This window comes from Charadrius vociferus, unplaced genomic scaffold, assembly GCF_000708025.1.
Source record: "Charadrius vociferus isolate BGI_N301 unplaced genomic scaffold, ASM70802v2 scaffold325, whole genome shotgun sequence".
NCBI lineage: Eukaryota > Metazoa > Chordata > Aves > Charadriiformes > Charadriidae > Charadrius > Charadrius vociferus.
This window is the reverse complement of record NW_009648526.1, coordinates 3,900,462-3,919,964: the sequence shown is the minus strand read 5'-3', so window position 1 is coordinate 3,919,964 and position 19,503 is coordinate 3,900,462. Positions and strand designations below refer to the sequence as shown.

The 19,503-nt window shown below is 38.7% G+C and overlaps 1 protein-coding gene across 1 annotated transcript in view; it reads left to right on the top strand.

The window, feature by feature from the left end:
- Positions 1–19,089, top strand: part of THSD4 (thrombospondin, type I, domain containing 4) — a 283,839-nt gene extending 264,750 nt beyond the window's left edge. Inside the window, exons 13-17 of the mRNA XM_009885750.1 lie at positions 1,608–1,781; positions 11,372–11,545; positions 14,252–14,431; positions 18,110–18,254; positions 18,686–19,089. Of these exons, the coding sequence (XP_009884052.1) occupies positions 1,608–1,781; positions 11,372–11,545; positions 14,252–14,431; positions 18,110–18,254; positions 18,686–18,828 (816 nt within the window). The 3' untranslated portion in view covers positions 18,829–19,089. The remainder of the gene's footprint in view (positions 1–1,607; positions 1,782–11,371; positions 11,546–14,251; positions 14,432–18,109; positions 18,255–18,685) is intronic.
- Positions 19,090–19,503: the final 414 nt, after the last annotated feature.

The following is a 19,503-nucleotide window of genomic DNA, read 5'->3' as shown; positions in this document are numbered from 1 at the left end:
TCTGCCCCCACGGTGAAGCCTGTGTGAGTTAACTCACTCAGTTGCTGCATATCTGAGGCCAATGGTGGCATTCTAAACTTCCTCGTCATGACTTAGCTGTCATATGCTGATATATTCCTGATAAAAAAATAAGAAATATTTAGACAGACGAATGAAAAGATATGTCGGTTGGTTATTTCATTATTCGTGATGAATTAAAATCCATTTGGAGCTAAAGGACAGTAAAATTGATATTAAAGGTAAAGTTACGATTATTTTATTGTGTTGATGATGAGAAAGGGGAGCTGGTTTTGTGTGTTGTTGTATTTTGAGAAGTATTTCAGTGTACAAAGTGTTTAGAGGTTTACTGCATATGGTGAATCAAGCTAAACAAATGCTTTAGAAATTGTAACTGGTTGAATATAGATGTAATTCCAATAAAATTCTGTGATTAATTTCCTCTTGGAAGAAAAATTAAACTTCTTGACATGAGGAGGATCCATCCTAAAGAAAGGAGCAATGGAGTTTGCGAACTGGTTTCAGTACAACATTTATTTGTGTTTGTGCTTACCGAAGTACTGTTAGGTTTTCGGTTTGGAGACAGGTCTGTGATCTTAAAAGTAAGCCCACCTTAAGATTTTAATGTGCTTTCATACAAATGTCAAAATCTTTAATCTAAATCTGATTAGAAAAAATGACATTGTGGTAATTTTAAATTTGGAGTCAGCAGACTAGACTTCAAGAGTAACTCTGGACAAATTGCCCCCTTTATGGCATAAGGAGTGGGGTATTTGTTTTTATTAGTATTTTGCTATTTTATGATCTCACACATGTAGTCTGGGTTTTGGCCAGTGTTCTAGAGTGAACAGTTGAAGAAATAGCTGCAGTCTGAAGGTTGAAGTCTGTGAGGTATCTTGATATAGGGAATATATTTTACATGATAAATAACTTTGACATGCAGATATAGTAGACATGATTAAGCATTCGAAAGCAAGGAAAAAACAACGAGGCTGCCTTTGGAAGCTCTGCTAGGTACCCTTGTGTGCAGGGTACTGCAGCCTCTAATCTTCAAATTCCCAGAGATGTCCCTTTTAATTCTAGAATGTTTACAGGACACATCATAACATCTCATATGTACACAGCAGAAAATCATGTTCCTGTCTTGCTTCATGATCCGCATGCCTCACATCGTCAGGCAGAGATATCAACAGCTGCCAGCATTCTCTGAGGTTGAAGAAAAGAGAGTGGGAGAAGGGGGCCTTTACTTGTAAGAGGGATTCAGAAGCTGTGTTTCTTTGCATTTCTCTTGCTTCATATTGGCTTCTGGGTCAAGATCAAAATTATGCAGAGTATGCCAGCATTTTGATAAGGTGTTGCATGGCCTGTTGAAGATAGGGGTGATTTTGGTTTCCAAATGTATCTGCGTAGTATACTGTAGAATATTACAGTCTGGGGATATGATTTAAAACTACTAATCCGTTTTTATTCCCTATTCCTGGCAATCTAGAGTAGTTCTATAGCTTCTGTGGATGTCTTAGCGGGAATGAATGAGCTGTACGTTCCCAGCTGCCCGATGCACCACTGCCGTTCTTGCATAGAGCCCTGATGCGACCTCCCTTGTGTTACAGTGTTCGGTGCCTTGTGGAGTGGGGCAGAGGACCCGAGACGTGAAATGTGTCAGCAACCTTGGAGACATTGTTGATGATGAGGAATGTAACATGAAGCTGCGGCCAAATGACATTGAGAACTGCGACATGGGTCCCTGTGCTAAGAGCTGGTTCCTTACAGAGTGGAGTGACAGGGTAAGGCTTCTCATTATCTTTGTGCTGCCAAATCTTCTAAAACAACTTAGGTGCATCAGAATTAAAAAATATACACCTGTGCAGCCATAAAAGGAGTGATCTTATTTTCCGTGTTTATCCTTGATCTGTTAAACAGGCAAGAGCAAGCAAAACAAATCATGATCCCAAGGGCATCTTGAGTTTGTGTTAGATACAAGAATGCATAGAAAGGGCAAGCATGTGGGTACATGGCCAAACATCTGGATTTAGAATTGGCTCTGTGTCTGAACGTCCCAAAATATTGAGTGTGCTGAGATTTATTATTCTGCCTTGCTTAGCCCTGAGTCTCAAGATTCAGACTCTGAAAGTTTGCCTACTGTTTTATTAAGGGATGGAGGTTTGAGGCCCGATGTCTGGGTTTAAGTTCAAGCCCTAAAACTATTATCCTATAGCTGTGAAAAGAGCAGAACAACTTCATAAACTCAGCCAAGGTTGATTCAGACTTTTGTACTCTGTGAACATGGATGTATTTTTTTATTCCAGTGAGTCACATTCTCATGAAAGCAATAAAACCAATGGTGATTTACCTTGTTTCATGATTGGGCCCAGAGTTGTTTTTCAGTAGTGAGATTTATACACTTTCAATAAAAGGTTTACAAACATGGGCTAAGAAAACCCTGATATTTTGGACCCTCTTGTGGATGCTTGCATATCAATTTCATCTGTAGACAAGTTGAGCCTTCAGTCTGTAAAATCCTGATTGTATTTCCCTTTTACTTTGACTGGTTGTTTTCGCAGGCAAATAATGTAATTTATCATTGATGCTCTAAAATTACATCCATAACTTCACGGATTCATTATTTAGATGATTTTGTGGTAGTATTTCTGAAGGCTGGGAATGTTTAGCGCATAGGTTGTGCATTAGTTTGGACACTCAGAAGATTTTCCACGTGTTTTAGATGCAGAGAAGGAGAAAGAACTTTACATGTAGGACAGGTACCTGGTATGTCACATCATTTTAAAAAGGCTGATCAGACTCTTGCTACAATTAAAGGCCTGCAAAGTTTTCAACCTCCAGACAACTCAAATAGATTTTATAAAGGAAAAAAAAATTATACGCTAGTAGATCTTTGTTGTTGTGACTTGAACTTTTTTTCCCCAGTTGTTATTCACCCGGTGTATGCTCTTGCATAGCATGGACAGAAAGTTACCAGGCAAAGTACAGGTATTAGTGCAAATGGCAAAGTTTTTGCTGTAGGGGAAGTGGCAGTGCCTGGTTGTTGGGGTTTTTTTAGCTTGTAGAGCTGTTCTTTGTACAGTGCTATTAAAGTGATCTTTTACCAGTAAGAGAGCAAAATGCATTCTACCCTCTAAGACATCTTTCTTGAAAAAGCTGAGCCAGGTACTATCAGCTGGTGCAGTTCTACCACATAAAGCACATACATCCCAGTGAAGACCCTAGCATCAATGTTTTCTTCATTATTCTACATTGAGATTTTGTCCTCTGCAGAATTAAAAGTAGTTCTTTGTAGCTGAAGGTTATGACTGTGGAATGTTATTATGCTTATTTATATGTATTAAATGACACATAAAAGTGAGGCAGGTAATGTGGAAAATGTTGGGAGTTTTTTCTTACCACAACCATTTTAGGGTCAGAGAGTAAAGAATGGATTTTGTTACCTTCTCAGCTTATATAAGTGGACAAATTAATTTCTTCCAAATGCTTGCTACTGTAGTTGGCATTATTCACCATCACTTCTGCCAGCAGCGGGTTTGGAGTTTGATTCTTAAAGAGAATGGAAGGAACAGCTTACTTCAGGAAAAAAGTAGTTTTGGGCTAGAATGTGCAGAATCTCCTAAGGTTCACACATACCTTATAACTGGGATGTTCAGAGATGTTCCGTGGCAGTGATTCCAGTGGAAGTCAGTGGAATATAGGAGCAGTCAATAGCTTTGCAAATCAGGCCTTTGGCCATTAGCTTTCTTATTGTGCCTTTCAAGGGCTCTCTTCTAGGACCAGAAGTGTTTCTTCCTTTGTAGATGAGTGTGTTTCTATTGAAAGACAACAGGAGAATTCTGTCGTGGAATGGAAATTGGCATTCCCAGGTGTATGGACTTTGCATGTGCATTTTCCCCAAACAATTCTTTTAAAAGCTACTTTAAGCCAAGCCACACTTCAGCAATAAGCATAGATCAGTGATGGGCAGCCCCAAATGGTTCAGATAAGCAGCCGAAAGCTCAAATGCTTAAAGAAAGCTTGTTCAAACCTCTTGAGTCTGCAAAACTGTGGTGGAAATCTCACAAGAACAGACCCTCTTTGTGAGATTTATTACATGCTTACTTCAAGTCCCAGCTGGAAATACCACAGAACAGTCTTTCCCATTGTATTCTGACATTGCGGCCATGGCTAGAAATAAGAGGTAAAAGAACTTACCCTAACTTTTGAGAACCTTGGAACTTTGAAACGGTTGAGTTCAAGCTTGGTTACAGCCATAAGAGAAGCCTGGCCTGTACTTTCTGAACCCATTTTGCAAACATTTCACGTATACTGTTGCACGTGCAGCAAGTGGAGATTTCCAGAGGCCTGTCAGAGATTGGTTAGGCACATACTTTCTCTTTCACCAAGGGATATGTCAAACTTCCACGTCCAGATTTATGTGATGCATGGGGCATTGCAATATAACCTTGGTTAATTAGCGAAACATCAAGAAAAAGCACAGTAACATAAAAATTACACTTGTCTTTGCTGCCAGCAGATGTTCAATTTCAGGATTTGATATCTGTGATAAATATTTGTGCAGAATTTGACAAGTATATTCTTTAACACGGGGAGAGAAAGAGATGAGTAGTCACAACTGAGTTTTAACAAAAGGACAAGATCTAATCTAGGATTGGTGGAGAGATTTGGGGTTTTCTAATTTTATGGAAACCTTGCAAAATTTTAATTGATGCAGAACCATGCTAGTTGCCTTCATTTTCATTAATAGTTTCTGTGGTTCTGAATTGGAAGATTATGTAATTAAATTTCCCTAAATGTAACTTCGGCAATATGACATATATACACTTAAAAGCCCCTGCAGAGTACATACAGAGTTGTGTGTGGGAGTTGTGTCTCCTTCCCAGGGTGGGCTGTGTATGTAGCTTTACTCCATAAATAACACTTGGCTGCCTTCTCAACATGTTCTCCTGCCTTGTTTTCCCATAACGTATATTTATTTATTTTATGGCCCACCTGTTTTCCCCTATGGTATTCACCTTCTTGGATTCAGTTTCTGCACAGACTGATTCTTTATACATATAATTAATCCTAAGTAATTAAAAAAACCTCTGTGTTCCTAAAACAATAGTTCTTGATTTGAGCTATTTTGATAGACAGGTATCAGAGTCCATTGTATGTGTGTTACACACAGGCAAAGCTGTTACCTGCAAAGCTTCTGAGTTGTACAGCCGCCATGTGCACACTGGTGGAACATGAGAAGGAAGGAAGGAAAGCGATTCATCCTTAAGAAACAAACCCTTACTTTCGGGAAAGTATATGCTCTGTTACTTGTCTTTGAAGTAGAACTAGATAGCAAATTCTGATATCCCCCAGGCTCAATTGTGAGAGAAAGGGAAATTTTTACTCATTTCAATGGGGAAGATTACAGGTTAAAAGTCTCTAGCAGCAAAGTGAGACTCATCTTACTTTGTACGCGCCTGTCTTTACGTTTCTTGCTCTATCTTGAGTATCAATAACAGAATTAACTTAAGCTCCATGGCTTTGTCTTCTACATGATCTTTAACCCCTTTTGATGGTAGAGAGTCTGGACAAACTTTTGTGATATTTTTACGTGCTTTTTTAGAAAGATGGCTTCCTGTCTCATAATTCTCTTAAGATGTCATACTGCGTTAAAACGGCAGAATTCCACCAAACTGCATCCATTAATCAGTAGAGTAAAGCTGGTGAACCTTACTGAACCTAGCAACAAAATTGGATTGATGGGAGCAGATGAGATTCTTGCAAACATTTCACATGACTGATTCTTTGACAGCTCTAATTGCTGGAAAGTTTACTTCTCCTGTGGGTCAGAAGCGGGAAACTTCATTCTCTTGATTTACAGCAATGGGAGACTCGCCAGTGTTTCCTTCCAGCTAACCGGAGCATTCCTCTCTTGCATTTTTGTTTATTCCTTGTTGCCATCTCCTCTGTTCATTTGTTTCTCGTTTTATGTTTAGAGCGTACTCAGAAAAGAAGCCAAAATACAAACAATTCTTAGATGTTAATGAGATTCTGAGGCCAAAATAAAATCTTGGGAAGAAAGAAAAAATGCTGCCCATAAGGGAACAAAATCAAAACAGATCAAACACATGCACTAGATTTCACTCTTCATTAGAAGGAATAACAGCAATGCTTCTGTAATATCTTCCATTAGAGAACTTTAGTATGCTTTGTAAAAGTCAATGCTTTATTCCTCACAATCCTAAAGCATTACCTAACCAGGTCCAAGTGGGTTTGTTGACCAGTCAAATGTGGAACCACCAATGAATGTTGTAGCTCACACTCTTCTTTCACTGTTTTTTATTTAAGTATGGATAGCTCACATAAAATTTCCTGGATTCTGAAGAAAAACAAAGGAAAAAAGACCACCATGGAGTTTGTACAGGCATTTAGTTACTTTTGATTATTTTTGATTATCACCATTTATTTGTTTTCAGTATAAAATGAAAACAAGATAAAATACTCATTTCCATTGATTTCATGTGGGAATCACATGGAAATAAAAGTTTTGCATTCTTTATGTATAACTATGTAACTCATTTCGTGATTTGCAATGAAACATTCAGCCAGGAGAGTTTTGAAGGAGTCGGCGATATAAGGGTGGCGAAGACCTACAGGGATTTATGTTTTCTTCTCTAGAGCTGATCTCTTTTTGCCACAATTCAGCTGCTTTAGATGAAAATCAGCGTATAAAAGTCTGCATGGCAAAGAGGAGCCTTGCCAGCTAAGGGCCACAGTATCCCAGTTTGGTCAGGCAGGCAGGCTCATGGGTGGCAGGCAGGGGCAAACAAGGGTCCAGGTTCTCAGGCAAGGATCACAGTGATGAAGCAGGTCCAAGGTCAAGCTGGGAAATCAATCCACAGCTCAGGTCCAGTGACAGTACCCAGGGTCGGACGTAGCCCAGCGATGCTGGGGCAGGTCCATGGTGATGAGGCAGGGTCAAGGTCAAGCTGGGAAGTGAGTCCAAGGGTGAGGGATCGTTGAGGTCCATGCCCAGGCTGTGGCTGGGGACGAGCACATCTCTGATAAAGCTCAGGCAGGGACTGATGGACCAGCGCCAAGGTTGAGTGGAGACCCTGGGCCACGGGCAGGGGCGTGGGTGGAGGCCCCAGGTGAGGCTGGTCAGGGCCAGTAAGGAAAATGGTGCGCTCAGGCCCTGAGAAGGCCTTACAGCGCTGAAGGCAAGTGGTAGTTATTGTATGAGCCCGAGCAGTGAAGTCTGTTCCCTAATGTTACTTAGCTCAGAGAGCATTAGTAATATGTAAGTACCAACAGTGTTACCAACTGCATATAGAAAAAGTAACAGTGCATATGTAGAAGCAATCATGATCCAGCTGAAGTGTCCAAAAATTCTAGGACCGTATTTCAAAACTTTTGTTACCTTGGAAGGATACCGTGGATCTGCTAGACTAAATACAAGGATGGTTTGACTTCTGATCCAGCACCTCCTGTATGCATAGATGCACTCTAAAGGGATAAAATTTAAATCCAGATATCAGAAAGTGTTTTGGCAATACATAAGGATATTTCTGACTTACACGCTTAACGCTCCCCCGCCTTTTTCCTTTTTTTTTTTTTTTTTTTTTTTTTTTTTTTGTTAAGAAATCAAGGCTCCTCTCAACAGTGTTATGTGCTTTGAAAATCTGCCCTCAATCTTGGAACTGCAGCAGAAGCGAGCTTCTGAAATACAATTCTTAGTTTATTATCAGGAAAACAAAGGTTACATAATCTTTCTAAAATCCCTTCTGAAAGGGATTTTCTCAGAGTAGGTCAAATACTGCTAAGGAGTTTCATAAATGTTTTTCAAAACATAGATCCTCATTTTTATTTTTTTGCAGTAGTGTAATATCAGGAGGATGATTCATAAAAAAACTCTACTATTTTGTGGGCAATAATTAAGGTTAGGAAGGTTAAAGTGTGGTAGACAGAAATCCTGCACAAATGGGGACGTTTTGCTGGAATTCAATTGGTTGTTATTTAAAAATGTAATTAAGGCTGGCAATGATGCTGGGACTGGGGTGAAAGAACTCTTGAGTTCTGGTAGCTTTCCCGCAGCTCCGGTTGAGGGCAACGAGTAGGGCCGGCACATTAGTGAAAGGGAACGGGCACTGTTCAAGGGGTTTTTGCTCTGCCATACCCTGTGGCTGCGACAAAAATCCAGGCTTCCACTTGCAGTTTCCCAAGTTTGCAGGAACCAGCCTTATTTTCCTGGACTGCTGTTGCAGTTGTTTTCTGACAACTATCGGAGCACTAGATTAGGGTTGGGGGTGGGTTTTTTCGTTGGTTTTTTTTTTTTTTTAGTTTTAGTTTTCAATGGGAATGGAAAGCTTCTGAAACTGAACTCATGAGGGAAGGACCTCAGGAAGAGAAGAAATGGCAGACTCCCTAAAACTAGGGAGGGGGTTCCACAAACTAAGGTTTCTGAGGAATTTCTGCCAATTAAAACAAGACAGTGAAACCAAATATCTTTAATAATAGGACCAGAACAGAGAAGTTGGAGCTTGTGAAAGTTCCTCATGTCATACCATGTTAGGTTATGGCAGTTACTATGTATTAATGCAACAAATCAATGGCACAAAATTGAAAGTAGTGGGTGTGTCAATTGGGAAAACCGAGGGGAGATGATTCATTATCCAGACACTCCCTACTCCCTGCCTTGGGCTTTGGAAATCATGGCTTTCACATGGAAGATTTTTACTGAGAGGAAGAAAAAAACATGAAAAACCAAATACTTACGCAGAAACATTCAGGTTTAAGTTTGCTTTGTAAATCCTTTGAGGGTAGTTAATCTGTAGTAAAATCTTTCAGCAGAGGGTGGGACAACCCTATACCTTCCTATTTGGTATTTCCTTTGTTATTTGATATGTAAGCCTAGTTCATGCATAACCATTTAAAACATAAGACTGGAGGTTTTCTGGATGACTTTATAGACTAAACTTGTTCCCAGCTCCGGTTTGCAAAGCAGAAAAGCAAATTAGATTGTCAAATGAAAATTACTTAGAAATAAGAAAAGTATTTGCAGAGTATAGGCATAGTTCTCTATGCGTAATGTAATTGAACATCCTTGCCGAGGATAAAATATGAACGGCCCCAAAATTTATTTCTGTGCAGTGTGTTTGAAAGGTAGCCATTCTATGGGGCTCAGTTAAACAGTCAGTTTAGTTATGAGTGGACTGTTTGAAATGGGTTGAGTTTCGTTTAGTTTTAGTTTACGTAAACAGGAAAATGTTCACGACTGGCACAATTTATATCATTCTTGCATTTTCAAGATTTTGCCAGTTTACTTTGAAAAGACCTCCATAGCCACCAAATCTGGTTTGCTGAGGAGGTGAGTATATTTTGCATATCTGTGTGAAAGTGAAAATTTTGTTGTGCACCACCATCACAAAAAGGTTCATTAGGTTACTTGCAGGCATCATTTAAGCGAAGCTTAATTATTCAGTCTTGCAGATGGAAGAAGAAACCATTCCAAAATACGAACAATTTTTTCCTGTGGAGTACATAAGCATCTCTTTAAATTCTGAATTTCTCGTTATTCCAAAATTGTATTTTGTTTGTTAAAAAAATGACTTGTAAAACATCGAATCACTTTTTTAGTTTTCTAGGGATTCCATTTCAGTAAAGCTTTGCCCTTCTATTTGAACATCTTGTGAAAGAAACCAACTTGCTGACAGGAAAAATGTTTTTCTGTACTGTATCTGTGGAATAAATACAATGGCTACATGTTTCACACAAATAACCAGTATTCTTCAGTGCGAGTGAGTAAAGAGCAGTTTGCAACCAATTGTACATTCAGTCACTGGTCTCTCTTGAGAAGATGAATGACTGTGTTGGTTGATCCTGTTAATAATAGTGGTGCTGTCAGGGCATCTGCTGCTCTGTAGCTCAACTCCTGGATGTGAACCCTTACATTATTACCAATGGCAGCCACTTCAAGCTAGTGGTCAACTCTGTCTCATCAGTTCTCTGAATCATTCTTACTTTTATTCAATTAAATTTAAAAAAAATCCAATACCAAGTTACATTTATTCACAAGGAATGTACTGTTCGTTTTGGAAGCAATACACAGTTTCTCCTAACTAGTTACATTGCATGTTAAACATCAAACCGGAAATGTCAATCAAATGCATCTTTTTCTCCCATATAATACATCTTTATTTGTGGTTTTCTTTGCATGTGTAATATAATTGTTTGCAATTGTTTAAATTCAGCTATATACATAACTTTCAGTGAGCTACATATGGGTTTTTCTTTATTTTAATGGTCTAGACATGAAATGCCAAATGCATTTTATAAGAAAAAGAAAGGGAAGATTAAGAAAGAATGAAGCAACCTAACACAAGAATTGATTATTTCCCTGGCATGTTTTTGTTTTTTAAATGTCAGTACTTTGATGCTAACCAGAATAGTGGAATATCAGAGACTTTCCCACTGAAGTAGATAAATGACCAAACTGTAAGGGCATAAATGGAATTTTTCCTGTGTGATTTACAGGTGACATGCATACTGTCTCCAAATATGTGACATAAGAATCTGCATATCACTATTTTTTAAGAGCTTTCAGAATTTAGCAGTGAAAAGTTGAGAATGGTGAATGTTAGTTACTGGGAAGTCATATTATTAGAAAGCAACATTGAATTTACATAAACTTCTACAGCCACCTCTTCTGCTAAAACTAATTAACAACTTACAATTGAAACAGGTTGGGCAATAATTAGCGGTAGTTACAGTTATGTGCTGAGGATTTACCTGAATCTTTTGAAACCACTTGTCAAAAATTCTATATATTTCTACTTTATTGTGCTCTCATACTCAGTCAGCTCGTTACATGGAAAAGTTCCAGGACGCCCTATGCAGTCATTTTACGCCCAGTGCCACAGCCCTCAGGGTCCCCTACCCTCACCTGCTGGCCAGCTTGAATGGTCGGAGGAGAAACTCATAGAACAATTCACAGGCTGAAATACGACTGCTGCCTGAAAAGCAGTTTATTGAAATTATCCCCTGTCAGATCTATTAATTGGTATGCAAATAGATGAATAAAATGAAAACAGAAAGAATTTACACACAGGAAGAAGGGAGGAATAGTAAGACAGCTAACAAAAAGCTATAAGAAATAGTTTTCTTTCTTCCCTAATCTTTCAATTTCTTTCTTTTGTGTCTGCAAAGGATAGGTACTACTTGTAGTGTATTCAAAAGTATGAAACTGTAAGATGATTTGCTACAGCTGAATTACAAGTAAAAATAATGGGCTTTGCATAATTTCATTTACTTTTTGTGATTGTTGCTTCTCCTCATTTCATTGTGCAGTCTGGAGGATGCGACCAGTGAACATGTTCTGTCTTTTGCTCCCCAGTGTTCTGCAGAATGTGGTGACGGCATCCGTACACGTTCTGTGGTTTGTATGACGAACCACGTCAGCAGTTTGCCTCTGGAAGGCTGTGGCAATAACAGACCCTCTGAAACGACTCCCTGTAATAATGGGCCCTGTGCTGGTAAAGTGGAGTGGTTTGCTGGGAGCTGGACACAGGTGAGCTCTATATCTAACACATTTATTTGTTTCCTGCTGGTATTTTAATTTAAAGAAATGTATATTTGTGCCATAAAGATGTGTGCCATAAAGTATTTCAACATCTCTGGAATATTCGGATAATTTTTTTCTGTATTTTGCTGACTTGATGCTCAATACTTTTCAGCACCTACTTTTTTTTTACTTTAATGAAAATAAGATTTTGTTCCTCTTTTCCTCCATACCTTCATTTTTATTTCTCATCTGCTGACCCAGTGTATTTATAAAATGAAAGATAACAGAAAGCTGTTTAGCATATTCAGGTGAACGCTAAAGCAACAGATTTGCACTTTTTAAAGTGGAGCCTTTGTGATCATACATACCTGTGGGGAAAAGGGATAAATATCTGGGAATTTCCAAAAGATAAATAAGAGAAAAAACAATGGGTAAACCCAAAATTTAGCTTCAGGATTGTTGTGCTGAAAATCGTAATAGGTAAAAAGAACAAAATCAGGTTTGTGGCCTGTATCCTAACGTTCTTTCCTCAAGGTAAATTCTTCCCTTGATCCACCTCTCAATAGTCATTCTAAATAAACATTTCTGCTGTCAGGAACAACATCATTTCAGAAGCTGTCAGCTGGTGCCCGGAGATTTATGCCCCTTTGTGTAGACTCCCATACAGCCTGGAGAGCCCTTCCAACTGCTGGTACCAGCACTTCATCGAGTTGTGAGGGAAAAGGCTCTTGGCTGTGCCATTAGCTCACTGCATTTCAGATTCCAAGATCCTTCCAGGTGATACAGACTTGGAAACTAAACTGGTGCGGCTGAGATGGAGGTTACAGGGCTACTGCTATGCTAATGCTTTCAAGTGTAAGTGAGAATTATTTGTATTGTATAAGAGTAATAACAAATACAGATTTAAAACACACTTAGCTGCAGTGCTAACAATAGGTAAGATCTGGGCCTTGTTACTTACACCACTCCATGCAGGTGAATAGGAACCTTGTGCCATTCTTGCTGCCAGAGAGAGAAGCGTTCGATAGGGTCATCCTAACCCTCCCCATTCTCTTCTGAGTAAGAAAGTTTTCATCCTTTACAATTTCCTGTTCTTTTAACTTAATTTGCTTTGTTTCTTTGCATGAGATTGAATTGTTTGAGGCATACCAAGGGTACAAAGTCTTTGCTGTATGTTGTCTGAAAGAAGTGTCTGACAACATCTATTCTACTGGCCAAACCCAAAATGAAAGCAGCCAGTCAGTAGACCAGAGCAGGAGGGAGCACTGGTGGATGACCTTCTGTGTTCTGCTCCGCTAGAGATAAGGCTGAGTGCTAAGATACTGTCTTTTGGAGGAACCATTAAAAGAGAGCAGTGAGGGAGATGTTCAGTGTTAAAGAAAGTGCAGTTACGTTATTTCCTGTAGAATTTTTCATCTCAAGGTTCTTCATTCAGCTCAAGGTTTTTGTGGGTATCTGGTAAAGGGATCATAAACTCCACCCAAAATATGAACAAAATCCCTGCTTTTAATAACATTTGATTGGTTTAGGCTAGAAAAAGCCTTTGAAAATCACTGGCCTTTATGCAATGTAGAAACCAGTATGTTGCTGGAATAATCTTCTAAAAACCTTTTTACAAGTGCCAGGAACAGTATTGTGTGTGTATTTAACCTTTAAATGGGCAGTAAGAGTCCATGTGAGTCAAATTTGCTTTTCAGAACTGGAACCAACACTGCATCACATAGATACTTGCAAACATGAAAAGAACACCCTGGCAGATCAAGGCATTTTCTAAAAACCACACAGAATGTGGGGATTTGTAAAGCTGCAAAACTGTGCTCTAACCTTATAACCCTACAGTGCAGTGCATACAATGCTGCTTCAGCAAGAAGCAGTAACTCTGTTTATGGAGAAAGTAAGTTATGCTTCTCTTTTTATTAGAAAAATAAATACCAATTTATTTTTGGAGCTACAGGTAAAATTACACTTTGAGATTTCTCCAAGCTTACAGTCATACATTGTCTTCTTCACAAAAATAATTAGATATATGTTTGAGTCTGTGGTACAATGTGGAATAAAAATTCACAGAAGTACAGTTTTAACTGCTGTAACCATTTTTAAGATTAAAAATTAAATACGTTATTTCCTGACACTTACAGTTGGTAGTCACTTGATTGATTAATTAAGTCATTACTATATCCTTCAGCATGTTCTTGTCCTGGTTCCTAACTGGTACTGCTGGCTACTATGTTAGTACTACATACCAATAATAATGATAACAACAACAAGAACAACAACAACAGCCCAAACCTTATCTAGACTATTCTGGTTCTGAGAGAAAAACCCTACCACAGGAACTTAAGGAATACTTTACCCTTTTCCTTTCTCTTCAAGTCAGATGTGTCGCTGCGATGGAAAGAAGGCATACAGTTGAGTTCATTTTACTGAGGAAAAGTAAGGAATCAAAGTAAGGAACTATAAAGATAAGATAAATGTAAAGATAAAAGTAAGGAAATGGATTTTGGATGTTACTGTCTAGGTATGTGTCCAAGAATAGGGGAATAAGCAAAACTTTACAAATTTTCCTGTTTGAATATTAATTTAAAATGCAAGTGTATGTGTGCGCGTTTTATTTCAGAAACAAATAAAGTGGAGAAACATGTTACTTTGGAAACAAATTGAAGGACATAAGTAGGATAAAAATTCCACCACTTTTTTTGTTCTTTGATACAGTGCTCTACTGAATGTGGCAGTGGAACTCAACAGAGAGAAGTAATTTGTGTTAGGAAAACTGAAGGTAATTTTGATGTTTTGAATCCCTATGAATGTTCATATTTGGAGAAACCTCCCAGCCAACAATCCTGCTACCTCAAACCCTGTGGATCTAAGTGGTTTCATACAGAATGGAGCACAGTAAGTCTGTCATGCTTTTCTAGATGTAGTTTTGTTTGATACATCTTTTTCCATGTATATTGAAAAGGAACACCATTTGGATAAAACCATTGATCATGAACTTGATATTGTCTTGCACGGAATGATACTAAAAAGAAAGCATACACTTTAGTACCCAGTGGAGCTTAGGAAAGTTAGGAAGTATCTTGACCAGATGGAAACACTGCATAGTTGTCTTTTCATCACTGATCTCTTCTTCCAAGAGTCTTCCTGGTTTATAAAGTTGGTTTGTCCTTTAATGAGACTATGTAGTGCACTGCGCTAAGAAGTTCTTTTTAGATCTCTACTTTCATTAAAATTAAGGAGCATTTAATAAAGAATGAGCAATGTGTTCAGGTTTTAAAGCCAGTTTTACCATAATATTTTACTGCAAATTCTTCACTGTAATACTTAGAACTTTACTGAGAGAAAACTTACTGTAGAGCTTCATGTATCTTCAGTTTCTCCTGGAAGTGGACCAGCTACATTCACCAGTGCCACAGATGCTTTGGTTTCATCTGTCTTTTCATCATTTCCTATACCTGAAAAAGCTTACTGAATTTTTGCAAAAATCAACATTTTTCTCCTAAAGGAAAATCAGGAAGTCCATTGTCGTCTTAGAAAGAAAAATGGTGGTGTGAAAACTACTTAGATGAAATAATTTCTAATGCAGTAACTTAAACCCTTCCTTGAGCCTTAAATCAAATTCAGAATGACAGCTCTGAAATGTGGAAGCACCACAGATATCTTCAGTTTGAGCTCCTTTAGTCAGAAACCTGTGGAAATACCTCATCCACGTGACATCAGAGAGAGAAAATATTTTGGTTTTCCCTTTTACTAAATGCTCGATTATTTGACTGGCCTACTGGAAAGCAGAAAAGAAGGTAGAATGGTTTTAACAAAATAAATCAGCTGAAGGAAATCCCGATGTTTCTTCCTTAATTGCAGGTATAGATGTTTATTTGAAAACAAACATCCAAGTTAGCTGCATAATAAAGCCATATAGATCCAAGTATGTTCTGTTATGTTGCTGGAAATTCTTTGGATTCTTTACTGAGCTGTTAGTTTAGATTAAATAACTTTCCCTTAGCAAACCCTTTAGCAAAGCCATTTTCCAATGTGAACCTGCAGGTGTGTAGCCACAAGAGATACAGCCATCTGCATCCACTGAATGCAGCAGATATATTTTCACTTTCAGAAGGAATCTATGCTCTCTTTGGCAGCCACAGAAGAAACAAGGTGCTAAGTCAGAATCTGATAGGTGTTTAGAGATCCCTAGTTACTGTGTAAGTGCCTACTTCCCAAGAAGTGGTGTCTAAAACTCCTTAAAGGTATAAACCTTTGTGACCATTTTCACTGTAGGAACAAATATGTATGCTAGCTGAGATTTTACAAGATCATATTCTAAGTGTTTTTCAGTTCTCCTTCTGATACTGTTACTGTTATCAACAGGGTATTGTGGTATTTCTTACTGTTAGACCTGAAGAGAAAGGATTATGGGGTTAGCTGAACCAGCAGAATAGCTGGTTCAAAGCCCCTGTACCAGGTTTCCAAACTGTCCGGTTCATATCTTCAACAGATTTTTTTACATGACCTAGGATAAATGGCGTGGCCTCTCAGTCGTGGAGATTAAATAGCTGGCTAACACAGAATGGTGGGGTTTGTGTATAGCGTGTTGTATATAAAATTTAAATTCTCTCTTGGTTCCATTTTAAGTGCTTAAGATCCTTACAAACCTGAACTGAAGTTCTTACTGTAGGATGTGGGATAATTACAATACTCTATACAGGCATGTAACAAGAGTAATTCTATAATAAAACAAAAGTGTTCTATTACTGTCGCCACAGGGCTATGTCTTTTATAAAGTGGGGAAAGGTTGTACTTAAAGATGAAAGAAGAATTTAAGACTATGTTATTGAGAATGCTTTACTTGGTTCACTACAATATCTGCTTTTGTGACAGTGATAAGTTGATTGTGCAATGTTAGGAAAAGAAATAATTATGCCAAAAAGTCAGAAAGAAAACATTCTTAATAGTTTGGGGCTATTAAGGTTTTAATCGTTACAAATGACCCAGGTTTAATTAAGTTTGTGAGCATTTAGGTCAAACTGGACAGCGAGCCAAATCTCAAAGACCACACTCAGGCAAAATTCTTGAAGTCAACAAGGGATTTGCTTCAGTATGGGCAGAAATGTGTAATAATTAGCTTTAAAAATACCATGACAAGCAAGTACAAAAGTCTCTGGCTTCATAACAGACTTTGAAGGAGCACAGAAATACTTTCTTTAGAAATTCAAAGAAACCTATTATGCTTAGTAAAATTGTTGTGCTGCAAGAAGTGAAAAATAATTGAAGCTAGGAAAAAGACAATTAAAATTATTCCCGATTGTATATAAATGGAGGCAAAAGGGCAGTGGAGGGCAGTGCAGTCAAGTAGAGTTTGGTGCGGGAAGTTCTTAAAGTAAGTAATGTGAACACTGTGGAAAGAGTACATTTGGACAGGCTGGATCAGTTCGCCGAGGCCAATGGTATGAGGTTCAACAATGCCAAGTGCTGGATCCTACACTTGGGTCACAACCACCCCATGCAGCGCTACAGGCTTGGAGCAGAGTGGCTGGAAAGCTGCCTGGTGGAAAAGGGTCCAGGGGTGTTGGTGGAACGTGGGCTGAATATGAGCCAGCGGTGTGCCCAGGTGGCCAAGAAGGCCAACAGCATCCTGACCTGAATCAGGAATAGTGTGGCCAGCAGGACTGGGGCAGTGATTGTCCCCCTGTACTTGGCAGTGGTGAGGCCCCACCTCAAATACCGTGTTCAGTTTTGGCTGCTCACTACAAGAAATACATTGAGATTCTGGAGTGTGTCCAGAGAAGGGCAATGGAGCTGGTGAGGGGTCTGGAGCACAAGTCTTAGGAGGAGCGGCTGAGGGAACTGGGGGTGTTCATCCTGGAGAAAAGGAGGCTGAGGGGAGACCTGATCGCTTCAACTACCTGAAAGGAGGTTGTAGGGAGGTGGGGGTCGGTCTCTTCTCCCATGTAGGAAGTGATGGAACAAGAGGAAACGGCCTCCAGTTCCGCCAGGGGAGGTTTAGGATGGATGTTAGGAAAAATTTCTTCCCTGAAAGGGTTGTCAAGCATTGGAACAGGCTGCCCAGGGAAGTAGTTGAGTCACCATCCCTGGAGGTATTTAAAAGACTTGTAGAGGTGGTGCCGAAGGACATTGTTTAGTGGTGGTTTTAGGCGGTGTGAGGCTAATGATTGGACTCGATGATCTTAAAGGTCTTTTCCAACCTAAATGATTTTATGGTTCTATGGTTTGGGAGATAAGTAAAAATAAGCAGAGAAGAACAAGACCAATTAGAGAAGCAAGAAGCTAACTAACAAATTCAGAAAGGGAAATATTCTAGCATGCTTTCAGTTGCACAGTGTCTACCACGTTTACTTGTCCAGTTGTTACCCCTGTGGTCAAAAATGTTTTTGAACTTTTAACAACATTGCACCTATACGTTAAGGACTTTACAGTTAGAAAACAAAAAGTAACAGAAGTGGTGAAGTTGATAAAAGCTACAGTGATACCTGGGTCTGGCTTCAAGGTTCCCATTTTTTTCTTTCTGTGTTTGCATATCTCATATGGTCTTCATGAACTTCAGCTTTTGTGTTTCAGTGTTCCAAATCCTGTGAAGGAGGATTTCGGGTTCGAGAGGTACGATGTCTATCAGATGACATGACAGCCAGTACTCAGTGTGATCCACAGCTTAAACCTGAAGAAAAAGAACCATGTAACACACAAGATTGTATCCCTGAAATAGGTAAGGAAGAGGAAGCTTCTGTTTTAACTATGGAACTCCATCTAGTGGAGAAAATATTTCATAATCTTACAGAGGTTTTAGAGTTTATTTTCTTTCTAAAAAAGAAGTGGACAGGTACCTAAGTGAAGAATACTAAAGACTGTCCTATCATCTTTATTCAAGACAAATTTTGCGTTTAAAAAAACCAGCAACAAAACCCCCTCAAAATCCCACAACATGATAAATGGGGATAGGTACATTTCTTCCATGGTTTCATCTATCTTTATATTAAATGTAGAAAATCTTGAGTAAGTAACTTGCATAGGCAGCCTATTTTAACCTGACAATGAACATTTAAACATTTAAATACATGGTAAAAAGAGAGGTGGTTGGTTATTTGTTGCTCTGATACTGTTTTCTCCAGTTTCTTCTCTCTTCCTGTTTCTCCACAGATGAGAACTGCAAAGACAAGTACTACAATTGCAATGTGGTGGTTCAGGCCCGGCTCTGTGTCTACACCTATTACAAAACAGCCTGCTGCGCATCCTGTACCCGTGTGGCAAACAGACAACCAGGGTTTCTAGGACGCAGATAACAAATACTCTTCTACTCAAAGCCGCAATGTCAGTCTTCGGATGGAGCTTGAACAGTGTTACTGTTTTGACTACATGAGGTTTTAGCTTCTTAGAGATGTTTTTTTTTTATGTTGCTGAGTACATCAAGACCATGGTTAAATCTCACACCCTTTCAGTTACAGTTACTGTGCAGTTATCTTTTAAAAAATGTTTGTTGTAAAACCATGATCTTTCCAAAGCATTAATTTTTAATGATGCTATTCTTTGCACCTGCTCATCAGATAATTATTTAAAGAACATACCAGTCTTAGTATTGTGAAGTTAGTGAAAACTAAATCAATCACAGGCAATTACTGGAGATATTTGACCAGTATGGATGCAGCTGCTGCATTATTTTCTGCTTACTCTTTCTTGGTATTTTGAACTGCCTTAAATCAGACAACTAAATCAATGAAACGTGCACATGAGGAAAAAATACCTCACAAAGAACCAGACCCTTGAAGACCCATTTATCACCAGTTTCTTAGCTCTCTAATGTATAGTTTTAATTACTTCAGTCCATTCATAATAAATGAGAGTCACTGTTAAGCTCTCTCAGTTGTACTTCTAACTAACTTCCTGTCGTCAGGCAGCAAATATATATACACTTGACTGCCAATAAGTGCCTTTATATTTAATTCATAAACTCTTCAAGT